The sequence below is a fragment of the Megalobrama amblycephala genome, linkage group LG20 (genome assembly GCF_018812025.1).
Source record: "Megalobrama amblycephala isolate DHTTF-2021 linkage group LG20, ASM1881202v1, whole genome shotgun sequence".
Taxonomy (NCBI): Eukaryota; Metazoa; Chordata; class Actinopteri; order Cypriniformes; family Xenocyprididae; genus Megalobrama; species Megalobrama amblycephala.
The window spans coordinates 1,680,980-1,703,380 of record NC_063063.1 but is presented as its reverse complement, the minus strand read 5'-3'; the positions used below and the strand labels follow the sequence as shown (position 1 = coordinate 1,703,380).

Here is a 22,401-nt window from a genome sequence, read left to right as displayed (position 1 = left end):
AATGCAAGTGCAAATGCATTTCAGTAACTTGACATTATCATTGAAGACCAGCAATAATAATTTTCGTTTTGATTACATAATAATGGCAATATATACATGTCAAAGTCAGACATGCCCCTTTGCCAGCTGTGATGCTGGTTACTGGTTTAAACTTGGCCCGGGTTTGTAAAAGATTTTTGGGTCAGCACACCTTAATAGCTTCAATAATTGATTGCCAATTAAGTTTAGAATACAATGAACCAATCAGAACCCAGTTTAGGTCAGATAGCTGCTAATGCTGGATATTTTGATGAATCGAAAATTTATGTTTTGTCTATGTATAAACTGTTTATGTAATAAAATATGTTTTTGTAGTTTGTGTTGTCCCTTATCAGTGCAAAATTAGCGCAAATTAAAAAGGATTCATGCCAACATTGTCCAAAACCCCACTTTTCTAGGGCGTTTCCAAACTTTTGGAGGGTAGTGTATGTATAATGTAACATCAGTACAGTAAAAATTAACAGTTTGCATCAATCGTTTTGAGTTATGACAACCTCTAATGAAATTATGTAAATTATGTTATCCAATTTCTAAAGTACTTTTTAAAAAAAAATCCATTAAAGCAGAAATTTCAGTTTAAATAACACCATATTAAATTGATGTAACGATCAACATTATGTCAACAGAACTCATCAAAATAATGTTTACAACTGAAAATGTTTTATTAAATCAATAAATTCTATTTAAGTCAGTGGTCTCAAACTCAATTCCACAGCTCTGCACGGTTTAGCTCCAACTTACACCTGCTTGGAAGTTCCTAGTAATCCTGAAGACCTTGATTAGCTGGATCAGGTGTGCTTGTTTAGGGTTGGAGCTAAACTGTGCAGAGCTGTTTGAAAATTGAGTTTGAGACCACTGACTTAAAGGATTAGTCCACTTTTAAATAAACTTTTCCTGATAATTTACTCATCCAAGATGTCCATGTCTTTATTTCTTCAGTCGAAAAGAAATTAAAGTTTTTGATGAAAACATTCCAGGATTTTTCTCCTTATAGTAGACTTCAATGGGCACCAAACAGTTGAAGGTCAAAATTAGTTTCACTGCAGCTTCAAAGTGTTCAACATGATGCCAGATGAGAAATAAGGGTCTTATCTAGTGAAACCATCGCTCATTTTCTGAAAAAAATTGAAAATTATATAAGTTTTAACCAGAAATGCTCATCTTGAACTAGCTCTCTTCTTCTTCTCCTCTATTAGAATTCCAGCAGTGTAGACGCTGCTAAGTGTATTACTGCCCTCCACAGGTCAAAGTTTGAACTAATTTTTATATGCAATATGCTAGTTCAATAGTATATAACAATTAGTTCAAACTTTGACCTGTGGAGGGCAGTAATACACTTAGCAGGGTCTACACTGCTGGAATTCTAATAGAGGAGAAGAAGAGAGCTAGTTCAAGATGAGCATTTCTGGTTAAAACTTATATAATTTTCAATTTTTTCAGAAAATGAGCGATGGTTTCACTAGATAAGACCCTTATTTCTCATCTGGGATCATGTTGAACACTTTGAAGCTGCAGTGAAACTAACTTTGACCTTAAACTGTTTGGTGCCCATTGAAGTCTACTATAAGGAGAAAAATCCTGGAATGTTTTCATCAAAAACTTTAATTTCTTTTCGACTGAAGAAATAAAGACATGGACATCTGTGATGACATGGGGGTGAGTAAATTATCAGGAAAAGTTCATTTAAAAGTGGACTAATCCTTTAAGTAGTGGTAAATATGGCGTTGTGACATCATCAGGTCTGTACAAGCGTGGAGGCGCTGGTCATCTGACGGAGAGGAACTACGCGTCACAGAGCACCATACTGGCCGACAGTCGAGCAGGAGACGACTATCTGGATGAGCTGGTCAGTGTCATGATGACCCCTAAAGGCAGCAGCAGGCTCCACGTTCCTGAGGTTCGCATTATAAACGCACAGGTACTGAACATGTACAAGTGGCTTGTTGTTTTCTTTGAATGTTAATGTGCATTTGTGCATATATCTAGTGATTTATGTGCTCTAAATACATATTTTTTGCTTAATTTGACAATTATAGTTTATAGTTAGATTGGAAAGTCAATTTATAAATTATAAATGTTTAGATCAATGTTTTTTAAATTTAGTTCATATTTTTATGGTGGATTGTAATATTTTAGGTTTCATTTGTTAATATCAGTTAACACAAACAAACAATGAACAATTCTTCTACAGCATTTATTAATCTTAATGTTTCATCTCAACAGTTATTAATACATTTTTAAGATCAAAAGTTGTATCTGTTAACATTAGTTACTGCACTGTGAGTTCTATAAAAATCTGAAGCAGCACAACTGTTTTCAACATTAATAATAATAATAATCATAAATGTTTCTTGAGCAGCAAATCATCATATTAGAATGATTTCTGAAGGATCATGTGACATTGAAGACCGGAGTAATTCAGCTTTGATCACAGGAATAAATTACAGTATGATATATTCACATAGAAAACAGCTATTTTAAATATTGTAGTAATATTTCACAATATTTGACTATATTTTTGATCAAATAAATGCAACATGATATAATCTTACAGTATGAGATAGAACCACGTCTAATAGTTGTGTCCTTTCTTTCTTTCTGTCTTTAACAGGATGATTATTCCAGGTCAGCGTCTCTGATCAGCCTGAGACCTGAAGAGTTTATTGTGACGCTTCAGAAATCTGGAGGTAGTCTGGGCATCAGTATCACTGTAAGCACGCTGTTTTATAGTTTTATGGGTTTTGAGACACGCATAAAATTAAAAAAAAAAAAAAAAAAAAAAAAAAAAGGAAACCAGGTGTCACGTCTGTCTTAGGTTTTGGTTATGTTTATACTTTCTTGTCTTTTATTTTGATATTTGTCATAGTCTTGTTTCCTGGTTGGTCATGTGATTTCCTTTGCTCCTCATGTGATCTTGTCTTTTGGTCATTTAGTTTATGTCATGTCCTGATTGGTTCCTTTGTCTCGTGTGTCATGTTCTCATTGGTTTATTGTCTTATTATCAGTTGTCATATGCAACAGAGTGATGCACGGGACAAGTTTTGAATTGAATTGAGTGCGGATGCGGGAGGGAAGATATTGATATGTGCACGGGAAGTCAGTGTTGACAATTTAATTTAAATCAATGTCAAAAATCGTAAGAAAATTGTAAAGAAAAAGATAATGAGTTAGGTGAATCAATTTTATTCTCCCAGCCCTCTTTGTCTGCCCTGTCACAACCAAAAAGGACGTCTCTGAAACTTCTGCCTGCTCTGTTACGGCCGTCAACAAACTCAATGTGCTCCATGCCACGGTCACGGAGGCCGTACATGTCTCTGCTCCGCCATAGCCTTCTCAACTCCTGGTCCTCTGCTCTGCTGGCTCCGCCCTCGCAGTCCCCATCGCTGCTGGCTCCACCATGGCCACCTGATGCTCCATGGTCTCACCTACTGGCCCACGGTCTAGGCCCGCCGTTATTGCATGTGTAACCCCTCCTGTTCAAACAGCCCACTCTAAGCGGGACTCGAACCCAGGTTCACCGGCATGGGAGTCAACCGCTCTAACCACAGTCTCTAGCATCAGTTACCAGAGCGCCTCTTGAGATCATGGTCCATGGTCTGGCTCAGTGGTTCCCAAACTTTTTCGATTATCGTACCCCATGAGACATTTAAAGGTGCAATGTGTAAAATTTGATTTATTGACAGAAATGCAATATAATATGCATAACTATGTTTTATGTTTTTAACATAATGAACCGTTATGTTTTTATTACCTTAGAATGAGCCATTTCTATCTACAATCACCACAGGTCGCCATTGACATGTTTCTACAGCAGCCCTAAATGGACAAACACTCTACAGAGAGCGATTCATCACTATGTTGTTCTTCTTCTAAATCGTTCGTGTTTTTAGAGGCAGCTTGCATCGTCACTATGTTGAATATGCACATAGTAGTAGTCGTCTGGTTTATTAGAAGCAGAGACCGTTCTTTGTTAGAAGTAAGAAGAAACCTCATTGCTTCACACAAGCTACTATCTGCTCTCTCAGATGACATGTTGGCCAGATGGCCACCATAGCTTCTCCGAAAGGGAGGGGTGCAAGGGGTGTGCGCCGTTAGTTGCAGTTCGCAACCTCGCCGCTAGATGCCACTAAAATTTACACACTGCACATTTAACATCTTTCTACATACCCCATTGTTGCCAAGTCTGCGGTTTTCCTGTGGAATTGGGCTACATTAAAGGTGCACTATGTAATATTTTCTGTCCGCTAGAGGTCGCTAGAGGCCTATTGAAAAGGTGTAGCTTGATGATGCCAAGTTTGAGCGCAGAATCTTGGGACATGTGGTCTTCAGCTCAACGGCCGGTGCAAAAGAATTGAGATTGGACTCATGAAGAAATCATGTTCATGGACGAGATTATTAACGTTACTGTAGTGTGAAGCAGAGCAGGAGCGAGTGTTGTGGAGCTGAACGAGGAGCTGGAGCGTTTGCGCAACACACAACTTTATTATGACACAGTCGCCGGCGCCGCTTCCGCTTTTCCGGTCATGAGTATGAGGTAACGCAGCTCTGTTTATCATATTAGATACATTTGAGTGTGTTGAAAATGATGTTATAACGTTACTCTGTGCGTTCGCTCGGCGGCTGCTGTGAGACACTGTTACACACTGCAGTAAGATAGATCGATTTTACAATATCATATTAAATGCTGGATGGCTTGTGTTGATAAATGGCATGCAATTAATTTTAAAACATATTGTATGATGGAGTTTCTGTATTACTGTTACTAAAAATAAAGCTGCATCTGATTATGCTATGTTAGCTACTTGACAAAATAGTGTTTTTCTCTGAGGCATGGTAAAGCATGGCACTCGCAAAACATCAAGAAAATTAGATTTAAACAATAAGACTAAACGTGTTGAGCTATATAACAATAATTCGATTTTTGTCTATAAATATATCAAAACAGTTGTTCCCTTGTGTATTAAAACATGTAAATATTAAAGCGTCTTTGGAGTTTTCATGGTTTCTACAAAATAAACCGGAAACCGAGGGTAACGCTGGTATGACGCCGTTGACAGGCGACTCCTCACACATTAAAATTGCAAATTTCTCACGATTTACAAATAGTTGCAAACATTTGGGATATTGTAAGTACTCAAGTGAACATAATATATAACACTGGCCTAGTGGTTTGTGGATATTTTACTGCAAAATTCTTACATATTGCACCTTTAACACTGTTGCCGCGGGTTGTTTTTCATGTCCGCGGGTTGAAGCAACCCTAGATACCATGATATTTAGCCACTGGAATGCAAATTTTACCAGGGGAACCCTGCCAAAAACGTGGATTTTAGCCCTCAGAATGCAATTTTTACCGAGGACCCGCCAAAATGCGTTTGGGCTAGATTTGGTCTCATTTTGAGGTGCAATTGGCTCCACCACCCTCTTTGACTTTTTGTTAGTTTTGTTTTGGTGTTGTGTTTGGCTGTCGGGAGCCACCCATAGAGGGGGGGGTGTGTAATGTCTATTTCAGATTTTAGTTATGTTTATGCTTTCTCGACTTTTATTTCGATATTTGTCATAGTCTTGTATCCTGGTTGGTCATGTGATTTCTCTTGCCCCTCATGTGATCTAGTCTTTTGGTCCTTTTAGATTGTGTTGGTTCCATTGTCATGTTCTCATTGGTTTACTGTCCCAACTTGTTATCGGCCTTTTCATTGGTTCATGTTCATTAGTTCCAACTTGTCATTGGTTGTTGTTGTCATGTGTTTCTCCATGTCCATGTATTTAAGCCCTCATGTTTGCCATGTTGCCCTGTCATGTATTGTTCCCTGTATCCTCTGTGTGGTGAGTTTGTCAAGTCTGCTTGTGTTCATGTTGCATCAGGAGTTTAGTGAAGTGTACTTTAAGGGGCTGTTTGCACGACACCACTTTCAACTAAAAATGGAAAACTTTTTATGCGCTTTGTCTGTTTATTTACACAACAATGGCATTTTGGGGCTGTGAAACCGCAAACTTTTGAAAACCGGTTTGAAAGTGCAAGTGTTTGAAAACCATACCGTTATTGTTCCTTGTAAACAACAAACACGCAAATTTGTGGAAACGGTGACATGCACATTATGTGTTCAGTCTATAGGTGTCTAGTGTTTCTTTACAAAGTGACATCGCCAACTACTGGCCTGGCATGCATAATACAGTGGTTTAAAACATTTTTGCGGATCTTTGTGAACGGAGATTGTTTTGATAGCGTTGTCAACTGCATGCATAAAACTTTTGTTTTTAGTGCATTGGTTTTGTGTAAAAGTACCCCAAGTTCATTTTAATTACGTTCAAGTATATTTTCCAAGTATACTTTGTTTAAAGTATATTAGTATCAATGTACTAGTAGTATGCTTGTATGTGTATACTCTCAGAATGTATACTTTCTTTTTTTTTAAATAAGCTATAATGGCAAACTTCTTTTTGTAAGGGAAGCAAACCTCACAGCACCGCCAATATTATTTACACAGGTGAAACTTTGAGTTCGCTGTTTATTAATTGGCTTCCACAGGGTCAGTAGTATCACGGAAGGTCAAACACAATCAGATGCCAAAGGGCAGAGAGGAAGAGTGGTCACATGACTATGGATATAAACGTGTGGAAAGGGGAAGCACAGGCCATGGCTAATGTCTAAATGGGGTTAAGTAGCTTGAGAGGCATTTGTACTCAATGTCACAGAGTTTAGAAGACAATACTATCAGACACAAAATCCAACACTGAATGCATTATTCTGTGCTCACCTGCTGGTACATGCATGTCCTTGGGAGGTCAAAAGAAGAAATGGGTTAAAATGTTGTATTACTTTGTGTGTTGATGTCTGAATATACAGGGAGGAGTGAATACAGGTCTCCGTTACGGAGGTATTTACATCAAGAGTCTGGTGCCCGGTGGAGTGGCCGAACAAGATGGACGAATCCAGACAGGTGCATTTTACTTTTCTTACTATCATGGATCTGTACTGAGATTTACTGCACTCATCTTTTCTCTTTAGTTCAGTAAATGGTGGCAAGAATGCGTCGGTTTGGTTGAGTCACTTGTGACGGCTAGGGGATGATGATAGTATGTGTTTGTGTGTGTGTCAGGAGACAGGCTGTTGGAAGTGGACGGCACCAGACTGCAGGGATTCACAGATCAGCAGGCGGCTGAATGTTTGGCAAGAACAGGCGAGGTAAGCGCTCTCTCTCATGGCAACTACACCAGTCTGTCTTTATGTAATTAGCTCAGCTGTAATCACTGCTTCCTTCTAGGAATCCAGTTATTGCATACCGAACTTGTTAAAATCAGAAATGAACCCTTTAAAGCCTACTGTATCATATTTGGTACGTGAATTTGTAAGGCCTCTAAATTATCGACATTATCAAAACTTTGCTGGTAAACCTGTCGCCTTCTGTCGTCCGATTGATAGTTTAGACTTTTTAGCAAATAAAAGTCCTTTCTTAGTTTTGCTCATGGTTCATTTGTCTTGTGAAATCTTTACTGATTTTTATAAAGTAAACTAAGAATAACTTTGATATTGTTAATAATATTGCAAGATGAACATTTACTGGACTAAAGCAACTTTTTATATATATATTATGAAAAATCATGAAATGTGAATCTTAAATATGATCCATCAGGCTTTTGAGGAAAGCATTGCATTCTATGTTTTAAAACTACAGAGCTTTAATCATAAAACTAAGCATTTAAATATCTAAGACATTATTGAGAGATATAGAGTGACGGCTGATATTTATGTGCATTTTATGTAAGTAGTCTGTTATGAAGATCTCATTGATTTTCATTACAAGAATTTCATCTTAATTTTTGGCCATATAAATATCAGCATTTGCACAAATTGCATATTTTTGTTCAGTTTGTTCTTCTCAATAAAACTGAGCTGTTTTTTCCTCCTCGAGGCTAAGCTCCATATTCTCACTATATCATACTATATGAGCCAAAATGGTCTGATTTATTAAATAAGATACAAAAGATGAAACTATCAAAACTATTTAAAAAATCCAAACCATTCTAAGAGACATTTTGAAGAATAATAATGCAGTTTTTTTTCATATAGTCTATGAATAATGTATTGTTCTGAATATACAACCCTGATTATAAGGCAACCCCCCTTCTGGAAAAAAGACCTTTTGAAGACCAAATCTTGTATTTTATAAAGAAAATACTTTTATTTGAAAATGTTATTGTAGTTTTGAATTCTGGGTACTGTTAGGTTTTAAAATCATGTACGGGGGAAGTTTGGTGCCGTCAGCAAGGCATGCAAACATGGCTCTTAAACGGTAAGCTTTTCTTGGACTTTTAGTGTTTTTAATGCCCGGTTCAGACTACACTATTTTAGCCTGATTTTGCCACGATCTGCTTGTGGGTATTCGTAAACGACAATGGGCGTCAGAACGCAAGACTCGCCTGTTTCAGCTCGTGTAGTGTGTCATGGCGGACGAAAACCGATGCCACGTCTGCGATGCTTCACGACAGAAAGACTAACATGTTTCATTTTATTTTTCGGTCATCCACGACGAGTTCTGTCACATGTGTGACACTAGCCAATAGGAGCACAGTGCCTTCCTACATGCTTTCAAACTTGCCTAAAACGAAAGAGAGACAATGATATTGGTCCTGCTAGGTGGAATTTTACAATGCAGGAAATATTTGTGGAGCTATAGCAACAATACTCCTGCATTTATGATGTTTCCTCTAGTGACTACTATGATAGAGTGAAAAAAGGTAAATAAATAAAAAAAAATACCACTTTTGGGCTTTTCTGACGACAAAACAGAGCTAAACACGCCACTAGCCATTGTTTGCTTACGCTCACGGCACCTTCTGTCAGTCGATAGTCCCGCCTTCTTGATTAAAGATGGCAAGTGATGAATGGTCGGTAGCAATGTGTAGTCTGACGTGTTTCTTGTCCACAACACGACAAGATTTTAGGAGCCAAAATCGTATAATCTGACACAGTAACTATCATAACAGACAAAAAAAATCATATAATCTGAACCCGGCATTACACTCTGACTCACCGCTTTTATGCGTATTTGGCGCCACCTATTGTTGCGGGTGTATTATTGAAATGTAAAACAGTGTTAATTTCGTTGACGAATAATTTTCGTCATAATTTTTGTCAACGACATTTTTTTCACGGAGGAAAACGAGACGATGACTAAATAAAAATGTGTTTTGAATGACTAAAACTATGACTAAAATCTACTCTAATATTCGTCAACGAATAAAAACGAGACGAAAATGAAAGAGGGGGACGATTTGGGAAGATATCCAGTCAGGACTGCTGTCCTGTGTGGAAGATGTGCACATTTGAAGTGTAACGCGCTGATCTAACCGCGGGAAACGCGGCGCTGTTGCGCCCTCTACAGGCTCGCGCAGCAGCACTTCAGACTGCTTCGCAATTAATGAATAGCGCACATTTATGCCAAGAGATTGCTTATAAACTAATATTGATGAATTACGACAATGTTTACTACACTATGTTTATATGGTAATGTGTTGTAGGTTGTAAGAATGCATATTTATCTCCCTCATTAGTAGCCTGCTACTACAATAGGCTACAACGCAGGCTGCAGACATTTCAGAATAAGAGTCACGGTGTATTTCGGGATGGTTTATAATTATTATTTTTTTCCTGGTCATAATTGTTATTTTGTTTACACAATAAACTGTATTTAATTTAATTTCTATTTAATTCATAGTAAACTACTCCTGTATCTTCTGTCACAGGAAGGAAAGTCTAAGAACATTATTTGACATATTATTCATTATATTTTACAAGTATAAGGGTTATTATAGTTAACTAAACCTAAAACCAAAGAAATCTTCATTACTTGAAATAAACTAACTGAAATAAAAGAGAAATATAAATAAAAAATGTAAACTTATTTTATTTTATCTAGTTTCTAAGCTTTACCTTAACCCGAGGTATTAAAATAACAGAAATAAAAACTTAGACATTTAAAAGCGAAAACTAAAAGACATAAACACAAAAAAATTAAAAAATCTAAAACTAAAAATCAAATCTAATAAAATTTTAAACAAAAACTATAGTACCTCAATGATAAGTGTCAATCCCTGAAATATGCTGAATTTTGCTCTTTCGTGTCTTTTTGCACTTGAACGGTCAAAAACCGTCCGTTTTGGCGAGCAAAGTACAGTTTGGGAATATCAGATGTACCTATTTCAGTGTATAGGATCTGTGTATTGTTAGAGAAATGCTTTATGCATTACAATTTAACTAAATTAGTTAATCTTATGATATTTAGTCGACTAAAACTAGACTAAAACTAAAACAATTTCCGATGACTAAAATATGACTAAAACTAAATCAAAATTTGCTGTCAAAATTAACACTGATGTAAAAGTCTAGACCTTGAATATAAGACGAACCCAATTTTTTCAGATGCATTTCTAACATTGTCTTATATTCAGAACAATACAGGTATATCTGTCAAGATGCAAAAAAAAGACCAAAATCTAAAGATTTTCACTGAATAAAAGCTATTGTATGGCTTCAGAAAGCTTGGGATGTTGCACACAAATCATAGGGATGCTTTTTGGAGCCCGTTCGCTGTGGTCAGTACACTTCAACTGAACTGATATTAGTGATGATGGTTTTCTGTGGCTGTACGGCAGGTGGTGAGTCTGGTGCTGGAGCGGGACGGAGGCACCGTGCTTCCGCGAGACCCTATAAACCGGGAGTTACGGGACACACTCACCATCCGCACACCGAGTCTTGTAGAGACGCATATGAGGAACAGCTGCCCTGCCATCACCATGACGAGACCCTTCGGCGTCAAGCCCAGAGACTACAGCTTCGTGTCGGATGGTAATGAAAAGCTGCTTATAAATATCTGGGCGGGGCAACCTGTCACTCACATGAGATCCACCAATAGCAAACCACAACCATCCAATCAATTCCCCACAGACAAAATCAAGCCCCGCCCTACATTTGTTCTTGTTTGAGAAGCGTTTCACTCAGATATACGTCACAATAGGAAAGACTGTCGCATGCAGACTTTAAAATCATTGAGAAGTCTTGAAATGTCTTAAATTTCAACACACAGACACCCTGTCCACTGTGCTTCAGGATTACACACACAGGTAATGTGACAAAACCTCCACAAGGCTGGCTTAAATGTGCCTAATTCTGTCCCCAGATAACATTCAGGAGGTGACTCTTAAGAAGAGACTGAACGGTCTGGGCTTCAGCTTCTTCATCTCAGAGCTGGACACTTCCCTGGACTGTGGCTCTATTGTGCGAATCAGAACGCTGTTCCCAGGTCAGCCTGCAGAGGAGAGTGGCAAGATTCAGGAGGGAGACGTCATTCTGTCGATTAACGGACAGCCACTGAAGGGCTTGTCCTATCAGGTGACCAGGGAGCTTCTCTTTAACCATTCCAGCCATAATAGGAATATTAATAAGATGTAAACCATGTGAAGGGCCAGGATTTGATAATTATGGTCCAAATATTCCTTTCTGGGCAAACAAAGATTGAACTCTGATTTTGAACTCTGACCCTACAGCAAGTGCTGCAGTTATTGAGGAATTCACCTTCAGATGTGCAGCTGCTTCTCTGCCGTCCTGCTCGAGGTAGTAATGCACAACACTGTCAAGTATTTTTTAATTATATATATATATATATATATATATATATATATATATATATATATATATATATATATATATATATATATATATATATATATATATATATATATATATATATATATATATATATATATATATATGAGAAATATCACACAAGTAGCAGTGCAGTATGGCTGTATATCAGCACGGCTACCGAGTGTGATATTGCATTTATACAACAGTTTGACGCACGAGTGTGTAAATAAATAAGAAACAACAATGTAGCGTCTTTAAAACCCTCTTTTGTGAGGAACTACTTCCTTCCACCACGGATTAAAATCTCAAGTTGACAGCTTAACAGTTGAGCCCAAGATCCGTTACTAATTCTAAACGTCACTTTAGAACAAGTAACGAAGGAACGTTGAGTCGCTTCATTGAAGCTTATTGTATTATGTAGATTATTATGGTATTTTGAGAGAGAGATCGACTAAACGAGTGTATTACCTGCATCTGATATAGCATTCATTCTTCAGGTCGATATCCATAATTTTATATCCATTAAAAAAAAAATCAGTTTGAATGTCTGCTGAGGAAAGCGATATCTTTGTCCTTTTAAAGGTTAAGGGGATTTCCCACAGCGCTAAAACAACTTCTTCATTCTGACTCACTCTCTGCCGCCATCTACTGGTGTAATAATGTAACTTTCACTGATACTATTGACAGACCCTTTCTCAATAATAAATACGGCATATTATTATTATTATTATTATTATTATTATATATTGTCAATTAACAACAATAGCCATTAAAAAAACATAATCAAATAAAAATACAAACAAACAATTCAGTCATACAGTACAGTCCAAAAGTTTGGAACCACTAAGATTTTTAATGTTTTTAAAAGAAGTTTCGTCTGCTCACCAAGGCTACATTTATTTAATGAAAAATACAGTAAAAAACAGTAATATTGTGAAATATTATTACAATTTAAAATAACTGTGTACTATTTAAATATATTTGACAAAGTAATTTATTCCTGTGATGCAAAGCTGAATTTTCAGCATCATTACTCCAGTCTTCAGTGTCACATGATCCTTCAGAAATCATTCTAATATGCTGATCTGCTGCTCAAGAAACATTTATGATTATTATCAATGTTATAAACAGTTGTGTACTTTTTTTTTTCAGGATTCCTTGATGAATAGAAAGTTCAAAAGAACAGCATTTATCTGAAATACAAAGCTTCTGTAGCATTATACACTACCGTTCAAAAGTTTGGGGTCAGTAAGAATTTTTATTTTTATTTTTTTGAAAAGAAATTAAAGAAATGAATACTTTTATTCAGCAAGGATGTATTAAATCAATCAAAAGTGGCAGTAAAGACATTTATAATGTTACAAAAGATTAGATTTCAGATAAACACTGTTCTTTTGAACTTTCTATTCATCAAATAATCCTGAAAAAAAAATATTGTACACAAATATTTTGTACAATTGTACACATTAAATGTTTCTTGAGCAGCAGATCAGCATATTAGAATGATTTCTGAAGGATCATGTGACACTGAAGACTGGAGTAACGATGCTGAAAATTCAGCTTTGCATCACAGGAATAAATTACTTTGTGAAATATATTCAAATAGAAAACAGTTATTTTAAATTGTAATAATATTTCACAATATTACTGTTTTTTACTGTATTTTTCATTAAATAAATGTAGCCTTGGTGAGCAGACGAAACTTCTTTTAAAAACATTAAAAATCTTAGTGGTTCCAAACTTTTGGACTGTACTGTATATACAAAAGTAGTGCCCTAGTACAGGATTTAATTTAAATATAGTCTAAATATAAAGTTATGAAACTTCATTTTCCCTTTAACCCAAATCGTTTAGCTCGGGAACAAGTAATAGACTAGATAGATAAGATAATTTCCCAAAAACATGGCTGAGATGAAGCTGTTCTCTGCGGGTACACGAGTACTGAACGAGCTCACATCTGCGAAAGTATCAAAACAAATAGTAAAATAGTGCTATGTTTATATATGAGTCACATATTTAAGGTCTAAACAACTACAATCTCACCTAAAAAAACCTCTTAAAAATACATTTTGTGACACAATAACAGTAGAACTGATAACTATATAGTGGATTTGCTCGGTCACCAAATGGTTAAACGGTACAAGTGCTGATACTGGGAGAATATCACACGGCTCTCAGCCAATCAGATTCAAGAACTGTTGTATAAATATATACAGTACACACTCACACACTACAGGTCAAAAGTTTCTCCTAACATTAAACCAATTTTTCTTTAAAGAAGTCTCTTATTTTAAATATTACAGCTTAAAATAAATTTCTATGTGATTATATGTTAAAATGTCATTTCTGTGATCAAAGCTGAATTTTCAGCATCATTACTCCAGTCTTCAGTGTCACATGATCCTTCAGAAATCATTCTAATATGATGATTTGATGCTCAAGAAACATTTATGATTATTATCAGTGTTGAAAACAGATTTTGCTGTTTGGGATAAGATTTTCTCAAAAGAAAATCATATTTTTATTCAGTAATGATGCTGAAAATTCAGCTTTGCATCACAGGAATAAATTGCATTTTAAAATATATTAAAATAGAAAGCAGTTCTTTTAAATTGTAATAATATTTCACAATATTACTGTTTTTACTGTATTAGTGATCAAATAAATGCAGCCTTGGTGAGCAAAAGAGACTTCTTTCAAAACAAATCTTAAACTTTTGACCGGTACTGTATGCAACATCATATTTATTTTTAATAAAATATTCAAACTGAACGACGTCATTGATTCATGTTTACAGTAACCTGGACTCATGTTTTATGTTGTTAAGGAACACTTCCACCTATATCCGAGAAAATCGGCCAACTGACCTGCAGCTGAACCATGAACGATGTCACATGGGCATTTAATGAAGGATTTCTCCTGGGAAAGAAGGTCACAGAGGAATCCTGGTGCATTATGGGAGAAGATGGATCTTCAGAGGGGTTAGAAAATTCGAGCTGATTTTCCTTTAAGGAAGTGAATGACGTAAACAAGTGCTTAATTTTTCTACTGTACAGCCAAAATGGATTTCTGTGACTTTACCAAAATTGTTTAAAAGGGTAAATCAGTAACTAGTTCTCGCACTTTAATATCCTCGGCTTCAAGTCAGTGATGCTTGATGTCATCCTCCAAATGTTACAGGAGATCTCTGAATTTCAGTTAAAATGACTGTGCACACACACACACACACACACACACACACACACACACACACACACACACACACACACACACACACACACACACACACACACACACACACACACACACACATATATTAACACAAGCTCTTAATGCTTTCTAGGGAATAGGGATAATCCTGGACTTGTAAAGGTGAACATGTGCAGGATCTCACCACTTAATCTTAACCTCGACCAAACATGTTTTAGAGCACCAGCCAGACTCTACTACACTACAAGAGCGTCTTTTATTGGATTAACCCTTGTGCGGTCTTCGTTTGGGGACTGCACTTTTGTAACAATATAATATATTTTTTAAAAACCAATGTAATTTGACTCTGTTTATTAATGTTTTTACTCAACATTTGTACAGTTTTTGGAGGATTTGTGATATCTTTTAAATTTATATAAATAAATTAAAAAATATTTTTAAAATAGGTTTTTATGCAAAAGCAGCTTTTTATGTAAAATTCACTTTATAAAAGGCCCAGATTTCTAACTTTGATTCATGTGGATAACATGGATAATTTGACATGGTTTAGTGTAAGATTTTTGCCCATCTTTTGGAAAATGCAGTTATAAAAGTAAAAAAACTATCATTTTTACCAGTAGATGGCTGTAAAGCTCCACTATATGCTATGTGCTATTTGAATGACTGAAAGATGTCTTTTTACAAGTTTTTTTCAGTTGGATTCATATCTAAATGTTATGAAATCACAATTATAACAATAAAAATTACTTTTTGTCAAAGTTTAGCATTTTTTTTGTACTGAAAAAAAACAGTTTTTTCAATAATATCATCAATAATGTAACCCACAGAGACCCCACTTAGAAACTGGACAAAATCCATTCTCAAAATCAGAAACAACGCACAACACACATAGACAGAAATGAAGTGGCACACTTCCAAAAATGCAAAAAACATCCTCAATACAAAATGGACATGCTCACACACACACGCGCACACACAAAAATAAAAATTATTTATTTTATTATTTTATTATTTTTATTATAAAATTATTATTGAAAAACTGATTTTGCCCTGCACAAAAAATGCTAAACTTTGACAAAGTAATTTTTATTGTTATAATTGTGATTTCATAACATTTAGATATGAATCCAACTGAAAAAAAAACTTGTGAAAAGACATCTTTCAGTCATTCAAATAGCACATAGCAAATAGTGGAGCTCTGCAGCCATCTACTGGTAAAAGTGATATTTTTTTTTTACTTTTAAAACTGCATTTTTCAAAAGATGGGCAAAAATCTTACACTAAACCATGTCAAATTATCCATGTTATCCACATGAATGAAAGTTAGAAATCTGGGCCTTTTATAAAGTGAATTTTACATAAAAAGCTGTTCATGCATAAAAACCTATTTCAAAAAATATTTTTAAATTTATTTATATAAATTTAAAAGATATCAGGAATCCTCCAAAACTTGCACAAATGTTGAGAAAAAACATTAATAAACAAAGTAAAATTACATTGGTTTTTACAAAATAATTTATATTGTTACAAAATTACATTCAGTTGCCCGGGGTCTCCAGAGACCCCGAAGACCACGAACGTAACAATATTTTTTACACTAACATAAAAACAAGATATCACTCCAATTTTTTTTATTTTATTTGTAGATCTTAAAAGTGTTAACCACCGTACAAAGTCTCATGCCATTTGGACAAAGAGAACATTTTTTTTTAATTTGAGCAAACATCATTTGCGGGTCAAAAAGACCCCGAAGACCGCACAAGGGTTAAAAGAATATTGTTTGTGTCTACAGGTCCTGTCAAATACAAAAAGGCTCAGAAGCGGACTGAGTGTTTGAAATCTTCCAATCATCCATGGTGCCAATCATTTCCTGCTCCTTGACTTGACTGGATAGAAAGGTAAATGTAAAGTCAGTAAATGATCTGTGTCCAGTAATCATCAATATGAATGATGTTGAATTGATATTTTGATTTGATCACTTACATTTGTGTTCATTTTAAAATATAAAATGTGCATTTTTTTTTTATTTTTTTTTCAACCAGAATCAGTGCAGAAAATGTGAAAAAATACATCTGGGCCTTATTTAGATTTCAGACTCTATTAGAATAACTTTAATGCTTGAATGTTCATAAAATACATTATTTTCCTCATATTCTCCATTGTTCCAGTTCCTCTGTTTCAATGAAAAGAATAATAAAGTTCAAATGTTCTTAATAGATTGCCTGATAAATAAACTTTAGTTAACATGGTCTTTTTATTTACCAGCAGCACTGAAGCTCAGTTCCTGCAGTTCCAGAAGTTGTCCACAAGGTGGTAATACAGCTTCATAAAGAATTATTGTGACCCAAACTCTAAATTTTGGTCTGAAAGAATTTGTTTTTTGTCTTTTTTTCTTGTTATTGTTGTCTATTACATGACTTAATAACTGTTAAACCATTACACAAAGCACACTTTACGCCACATTGACCTTGAAATAAAATGTTTTAAAATGTCTTCTGTAGCCAGTGTTGCTAGAAAAGTGTGTGTAAGAATCAATCGATGCTGATGGCAGCTTATACCGTGACCCACCCATTCACCTTAACTGCAATAAAAAGTCATTATTTTTTGGTGCCTTGCAGTCAAAAAAAGATATTGCAACTTTTACAAATTTCAGATATGCCTGTTTCAATTATGTATTAAAGCTTCAGCCTGATCCTTAACTTTGAAATAAAGACTGAAATGTTTATAAATGCATGTCTTTTTCTCTTTTATAAAATAAATCTGTCTAGACTTCAACATGTGTGTTATCTACAATATCTCTCTGAGCTTCATAACACCCTCAAGTCTTCTCATCTTCCTGAGGAGAAACATCTGCAGAATCCATTGAAGGACCTGCGGGAGAACAGGTTATTTTCACAGAACGGGTCTCACCCTGAAATATGTGTCCATCCTGTCTGAACAACTGCTGAGGTCACTGACCATCACGGGTCACGGAAGTGACATTTTTCACTCAATGTGTCATTAAAACTCAATTCTTCAAAGATTTATGGTGTGCAGAGCTGGAAGGGTTACTTCAAAAATGTTATTTATTAAACTTAATCATCTAAATATGTTGCATTACAGCTGTTGAATATGAGAAGCGCACAGGAAACAAAGTGATGAACAAAATGCGATGCACTGTGTAGGGTTGTGAAATTCCGGGAATTTTCAAAGCTGGAAACTTTCCATGGGAATTAATGGGAATATATGGGAATTAGCACAATTGCAGGTTAGCCCATAACTCAATGTAGTTGAAAAAAAAACATCTTACAACATAATTTTGGTTAAAACAACCAGATTTAAAGCAATTTCAGTTGAATTCCTCAATCACATTCACACAGCAATATTGTGAAATATAACTTAAAATAATGGTTTTCTATTTTAATATACATTAAAATATAATTTATTCCTGTGATTAAAGCTGAATTTTCAGCATGAGTCTTCAGTGTCACATGATCCTTCAGAAGTCATTCTAATATGATGATTTGATACTCAATTATCAATGTTGGAAATGGTTGTGCTGCTTAATATTTTTTATAACCTGATATACTTTTTTTCAGGATTCTTTGATGAATACAAATTTATTTAAAATTGAAATATTTTGTAACTATAATTTTATATAACAGTATTTTTTTTTTCTTTCTTTTTTTGAAAGAAATTAATACTTTTATTCAGCAATTATGTGTGAAATTGATACAAAGTGATTAGAGAAGATTTCTATTTTGAATAAATTCTGTTCTTTTTAACTTTTTATTCATCAATGAATCATGAAAAAAAGTATTACAGGTGGCAAAAAATATATATATATATTAAGCAGCACGACTGTTTCCAACATTGATAATAACTGAGTATCAAATCAGCATTTTAGAATGATTTCTGAAGGATCATGTGACACTGAAATAAATAACACATAACAATTGGTGCAATAAAAATTGAATGCGAAAAAGAAATAACTGTTATTTCATGTTATGACCAAACAAAATGTTTATATGTTTGTAAATGATGCATTTTATATAAATATTACACATTTATATAAATTTCCCAAAATTTCCAATTAATTCCCATAAAATCTCCTAAATTCCTGCAAGTTTCTAAATTGGAATATTTCCAAAATTCCCCAGGTTAAGTTCCCATGGAAACTTTCCGCCCCTTTGCAACCCTAATTCTGACACCTTTCTATCAGAACCAGCATTTTAAAACTTTTAAAAGCACATCTTGAGATCTGTTGTTCTCCATCCAGCTGTTCCATGTGAACGGACTGGAACGTGAGGAACCGGCACACCGAGTTTAACGGTACCGAGGCATCGTGTTTGTGTGCTTTTATAGGGTTTAGATGATGATACTAGATGGGTTTGTTTTACATCCTCTATAACCTCAATGTTCTGTAACGTTTCCCCACAGGAGACGCCGGCGGGCCAGAGGAATAAATCATTCTCCTGTTTCTGTCAATGGCGGATCATAAAATGCCTATTCCTCCCAATAAACGTTCACTTTCATTTCCACACTGGGATGGTTTTCGGGGGCCTGAGATCTTATAGTATGGATGCCGTTTTTTATTGTGGGGAAACTGTGGAGCGTTCATGTGACGCCCAGAGCGAGCGGTCACGACTGCAGGGAGGAAGTGAAGCTAATTTGAATTAACCTGGAACGAGAACTGACCTCACCATCTGGAGCGGACCGCACACTGACAATTTGGCTCAATTTAATGCATCTTTTCTGAATTTTAACATCAATTTCTTTAACAAGATTTTTTTGAACAAAATAGAGAGTGACATTTTTTGTGAAAAAGAAATAAACAGATATTTAGGCCTATAGTCACAACTTATTATTCAAAAATGAATGTGTGTGGCCTTTTCAGGCAAAAAACAACAATTTGCTAAAGCTTTACAAACGCAAATGATATGTTTATGGCTGAAGTAAATTACCAGCAGATGGTGCAAATGAGGCATGAAGAGTTATTTTGAGAAGGACAACAGATGAAGAGCTTAAAGTGGGTTTTCTTGAGTCAACAAAATCTCACGTTTCAGTCTGTCATTTTTATAAATCCATTGTGGAACGTCGGAAGAGACGGGACCATGTGGCATTCCATTTGTATTAAAGGAATTATTCACCAAAAATAAAATCAAGATGTCATTTAATGTAGTTTTTTTTTTTTTTCAGTTGAACACGAAAAGAAAAATTTTAATGAAAAAGTATGATGAAAGCAGTCCATAGGAATTTTGCACTATATATATATATATATTCCAAGAATTCTGGATTGAATTTGTAATTTTAATTATTTGGGAAATTATTTTGTGCCTCTTTGAAGCTCTTTTAGGTGATTGCTTGGTAAATAAACAACATTTTTTGCTGGATTACTTTGTGTCATTTTATATCGTGTACATTCAATTCCATATTTTATGTTGTTTTGTGATTATGTTGTGTATTTAAACTCATATGGTGGCTTCAGGGTTATTTTTGTTAAGTAAAACTATGAAAAAACATTTATGTTACTTGAAATAAAGCTGAAAATAAAATAAAATATAAATATTAGTGAAAATAGACACGAAAATGCACTATCCAAACTTAAATGATTATAATTCAAGAATGCTTTGGTTTGGTGTTGTTTTAAAGACGATATCCAGTGGATTATTGCTGAAGTGACCTGAAAGCACTTGATAAAATTAAAGTATGAAAAAGTGATGGATTTTACTGTAAATCAAATGTACTGTACTAAACATTTTATATTTTATCAAATATTTTTGACTCTAAAATTGCTATCAAATGAAAGTCATACGTTGAACCAAGTTGTGTTCCAAATTTGAAGTTGATATCACAAAAAAAATTGAAGTTCCCATGAGATTTTGTTTAGGCGCTATACCAAAAATAGCCACCGGGTGTCACCGACATTCTATTGAATATTTTTATGTATTCTCCTGTTACAAATTAATAAATGTCTGTCTAAATATCATGTCTATCACAAAACATTTAGCAAACATGGAACCGTGAGACTCAGACCTTTCCGACGATATGTGTTTTGTCGAGATTAGAAAAGGTTTTGACTATAAAGTAGCTGAAATAATATTGTTATATGAAACCTGACACCGCCCACTAGGGGAGGAGCTCGCGAAAAGAAATTTAAGTACTGTTTCCATGGTAACATCTGATTTCAAATCGGTTTTCACAGGCTGAATCTTGAGTTCGTAAGCTTTCGAATGATATGATGATTTATGATGATTACTAAAATATGTGATATGAAAAAAAGGCAATAAATAAAAAAAAGCCCACCGGTTAAAGCTAAACGAAAATTAAAATGTTGTTAAATTAATAACTGGAAATAAATAAAAGCTAAACTAAAACTTAAATGAAATGAAGCATAAATAGCAATATTTATATATATTTAATGACAAAAGTACATGATGAAATGACTAAAAATTTAAATAAAAAATTAACACAACAACTAAAAAAATAAAAATAAAAGCTTATTCGATATATAAATAAATCTACAATAACACTGTGTGGCTTTGTGCAAAAAACTGTGCAAAAATTAAGAGAATATTGACTGAAAATCTGGCAATAAAAATCTGACAAGGAATGATTCGCTTCAGTGAGTTGGATCTGTTTAAAGAATCAGTTGATTCAATTAAAAAAAGAATGATTTGTTCGCAAACCATTTTGATGCTGATCTGTTCAGTCATTTCCAAGTTCTCATTTACTTTCATTAAATGTAAAACAGTAAACAGGTTGTGTTCATTATATTATTCTAAAATTCTTTTGTTTTCTACATAGAAAAACGTCTCGTGTCCTCGTTACATATGTTGCACGTTCTTAATGTAGTAAATTATGCATAATTACATGCAACTAACCCAATATTGCTCAGTACTTTAACGTATAATTACACTGTAACAAGGACACCCTAAAATAAAGTAACCGAAGAAAGTTAGACAGATATTTGGGTGAACTTTTCTTTCAACCCAACCTTTAGATTGGCAGTTTTGAAGAAGCTGTTGAAGGAACGTCGACATATTATATGATTTCCAGGCAGAACATGATGCAAACTGCTGTCCTCATAATGAAGATAACAGTACAGTTCAATTGTTATTATGCTGTTGCAAACATAACAAATGATCACAATGAAAGTTTTATCTTTATGATAAACGCAATATTCTCTTTCCAGCGCCGTGATTGGCTTTAAGCTCTCTCCAGAGGACAGAGCTCCAAAAACAACAATAATCAAAGCAATCAAATCAAACAAACGCTGATCGTTTATTTCTCGCTGTCATTTTGTTATCCGAGAGATGCTGAGAACATTCACAACTAGTCCAAATACATGTCAAATATATTTTTGGAATATTGCACTCAATTCTGTCTCTCTTCAGAACTTTATGTGGAGTTCTGTCTTCACTTGTGTCACTGGTGTGATGATGAAACCCTGTATTTCCCGACATTACTTGTTGGGTGACAACAGGTCATGATATTACCAACACTACTGCTGTCAAGAGCTCCAT

At 34.8% G+C, this 22,401-nt stretch overlaps 1 protein-coding gene across 5 annotated transcripts in view; it reads left to right on the top strand.

Annotated features, from left to right (window-relative positions):
* Positions 1–20,171, top strand: part of frmpd2 (FERM and PDZ domain containing 2) — a 41,447-nt gene extending 21,276 nt beyond the window's left edge. The window contains exons 21-32 of one of the 5 annotated variants that reach the window (XR_007182011.1): positions 1,779–1,957; positions 2,651–2,749; positions 6,887–6,980; positions 7,140–7,225; positions 10,696–10,888; positions 11,220–11,431; positions 11,587–11,653; positions 14,514–14,667; positions 16,689–16,794; positions 17,165–17,206; positions 17,665–17,781; positions 19,316–20,171. Coding sequence is in view for 1 of the 5 variants with exons in the window: in XM_048171360.1 (XP_048027317.1) it covers positions 1,779–1,957; positions 2,651–2,749; positions 6,887–6,980; positions 7,140–7,225; positions 10,696–10,888; positions 11,220–11,431; positions 11,587–11,653; positions 14,514–14,563 (980 nt within the window). In the remaining 4 variants the exon portion in view is untranslated. Of the gene's footprint in view, positions 1–1,778; positions 1,958–2,650; positions 2,750–6,886; positions 6,981–7,139; positions 7,226–10,695; positions 10,889–11,219; positions 11,432–11,586; positions 11,654–14,513; positions 14,999–16,688; positions 16,795–17,161; positions 17,622–17,664; positions 17,782–19,315 lie in introns of those variants that run through there. The other 4 variants (XR_007182010.1, XR_007182009.1, XR_007182008.1 and 1 more) reach the window with 4 other exon arrangements.
* Positions 20,172–22,401: the final 2,230 nt, after the last annotated feature.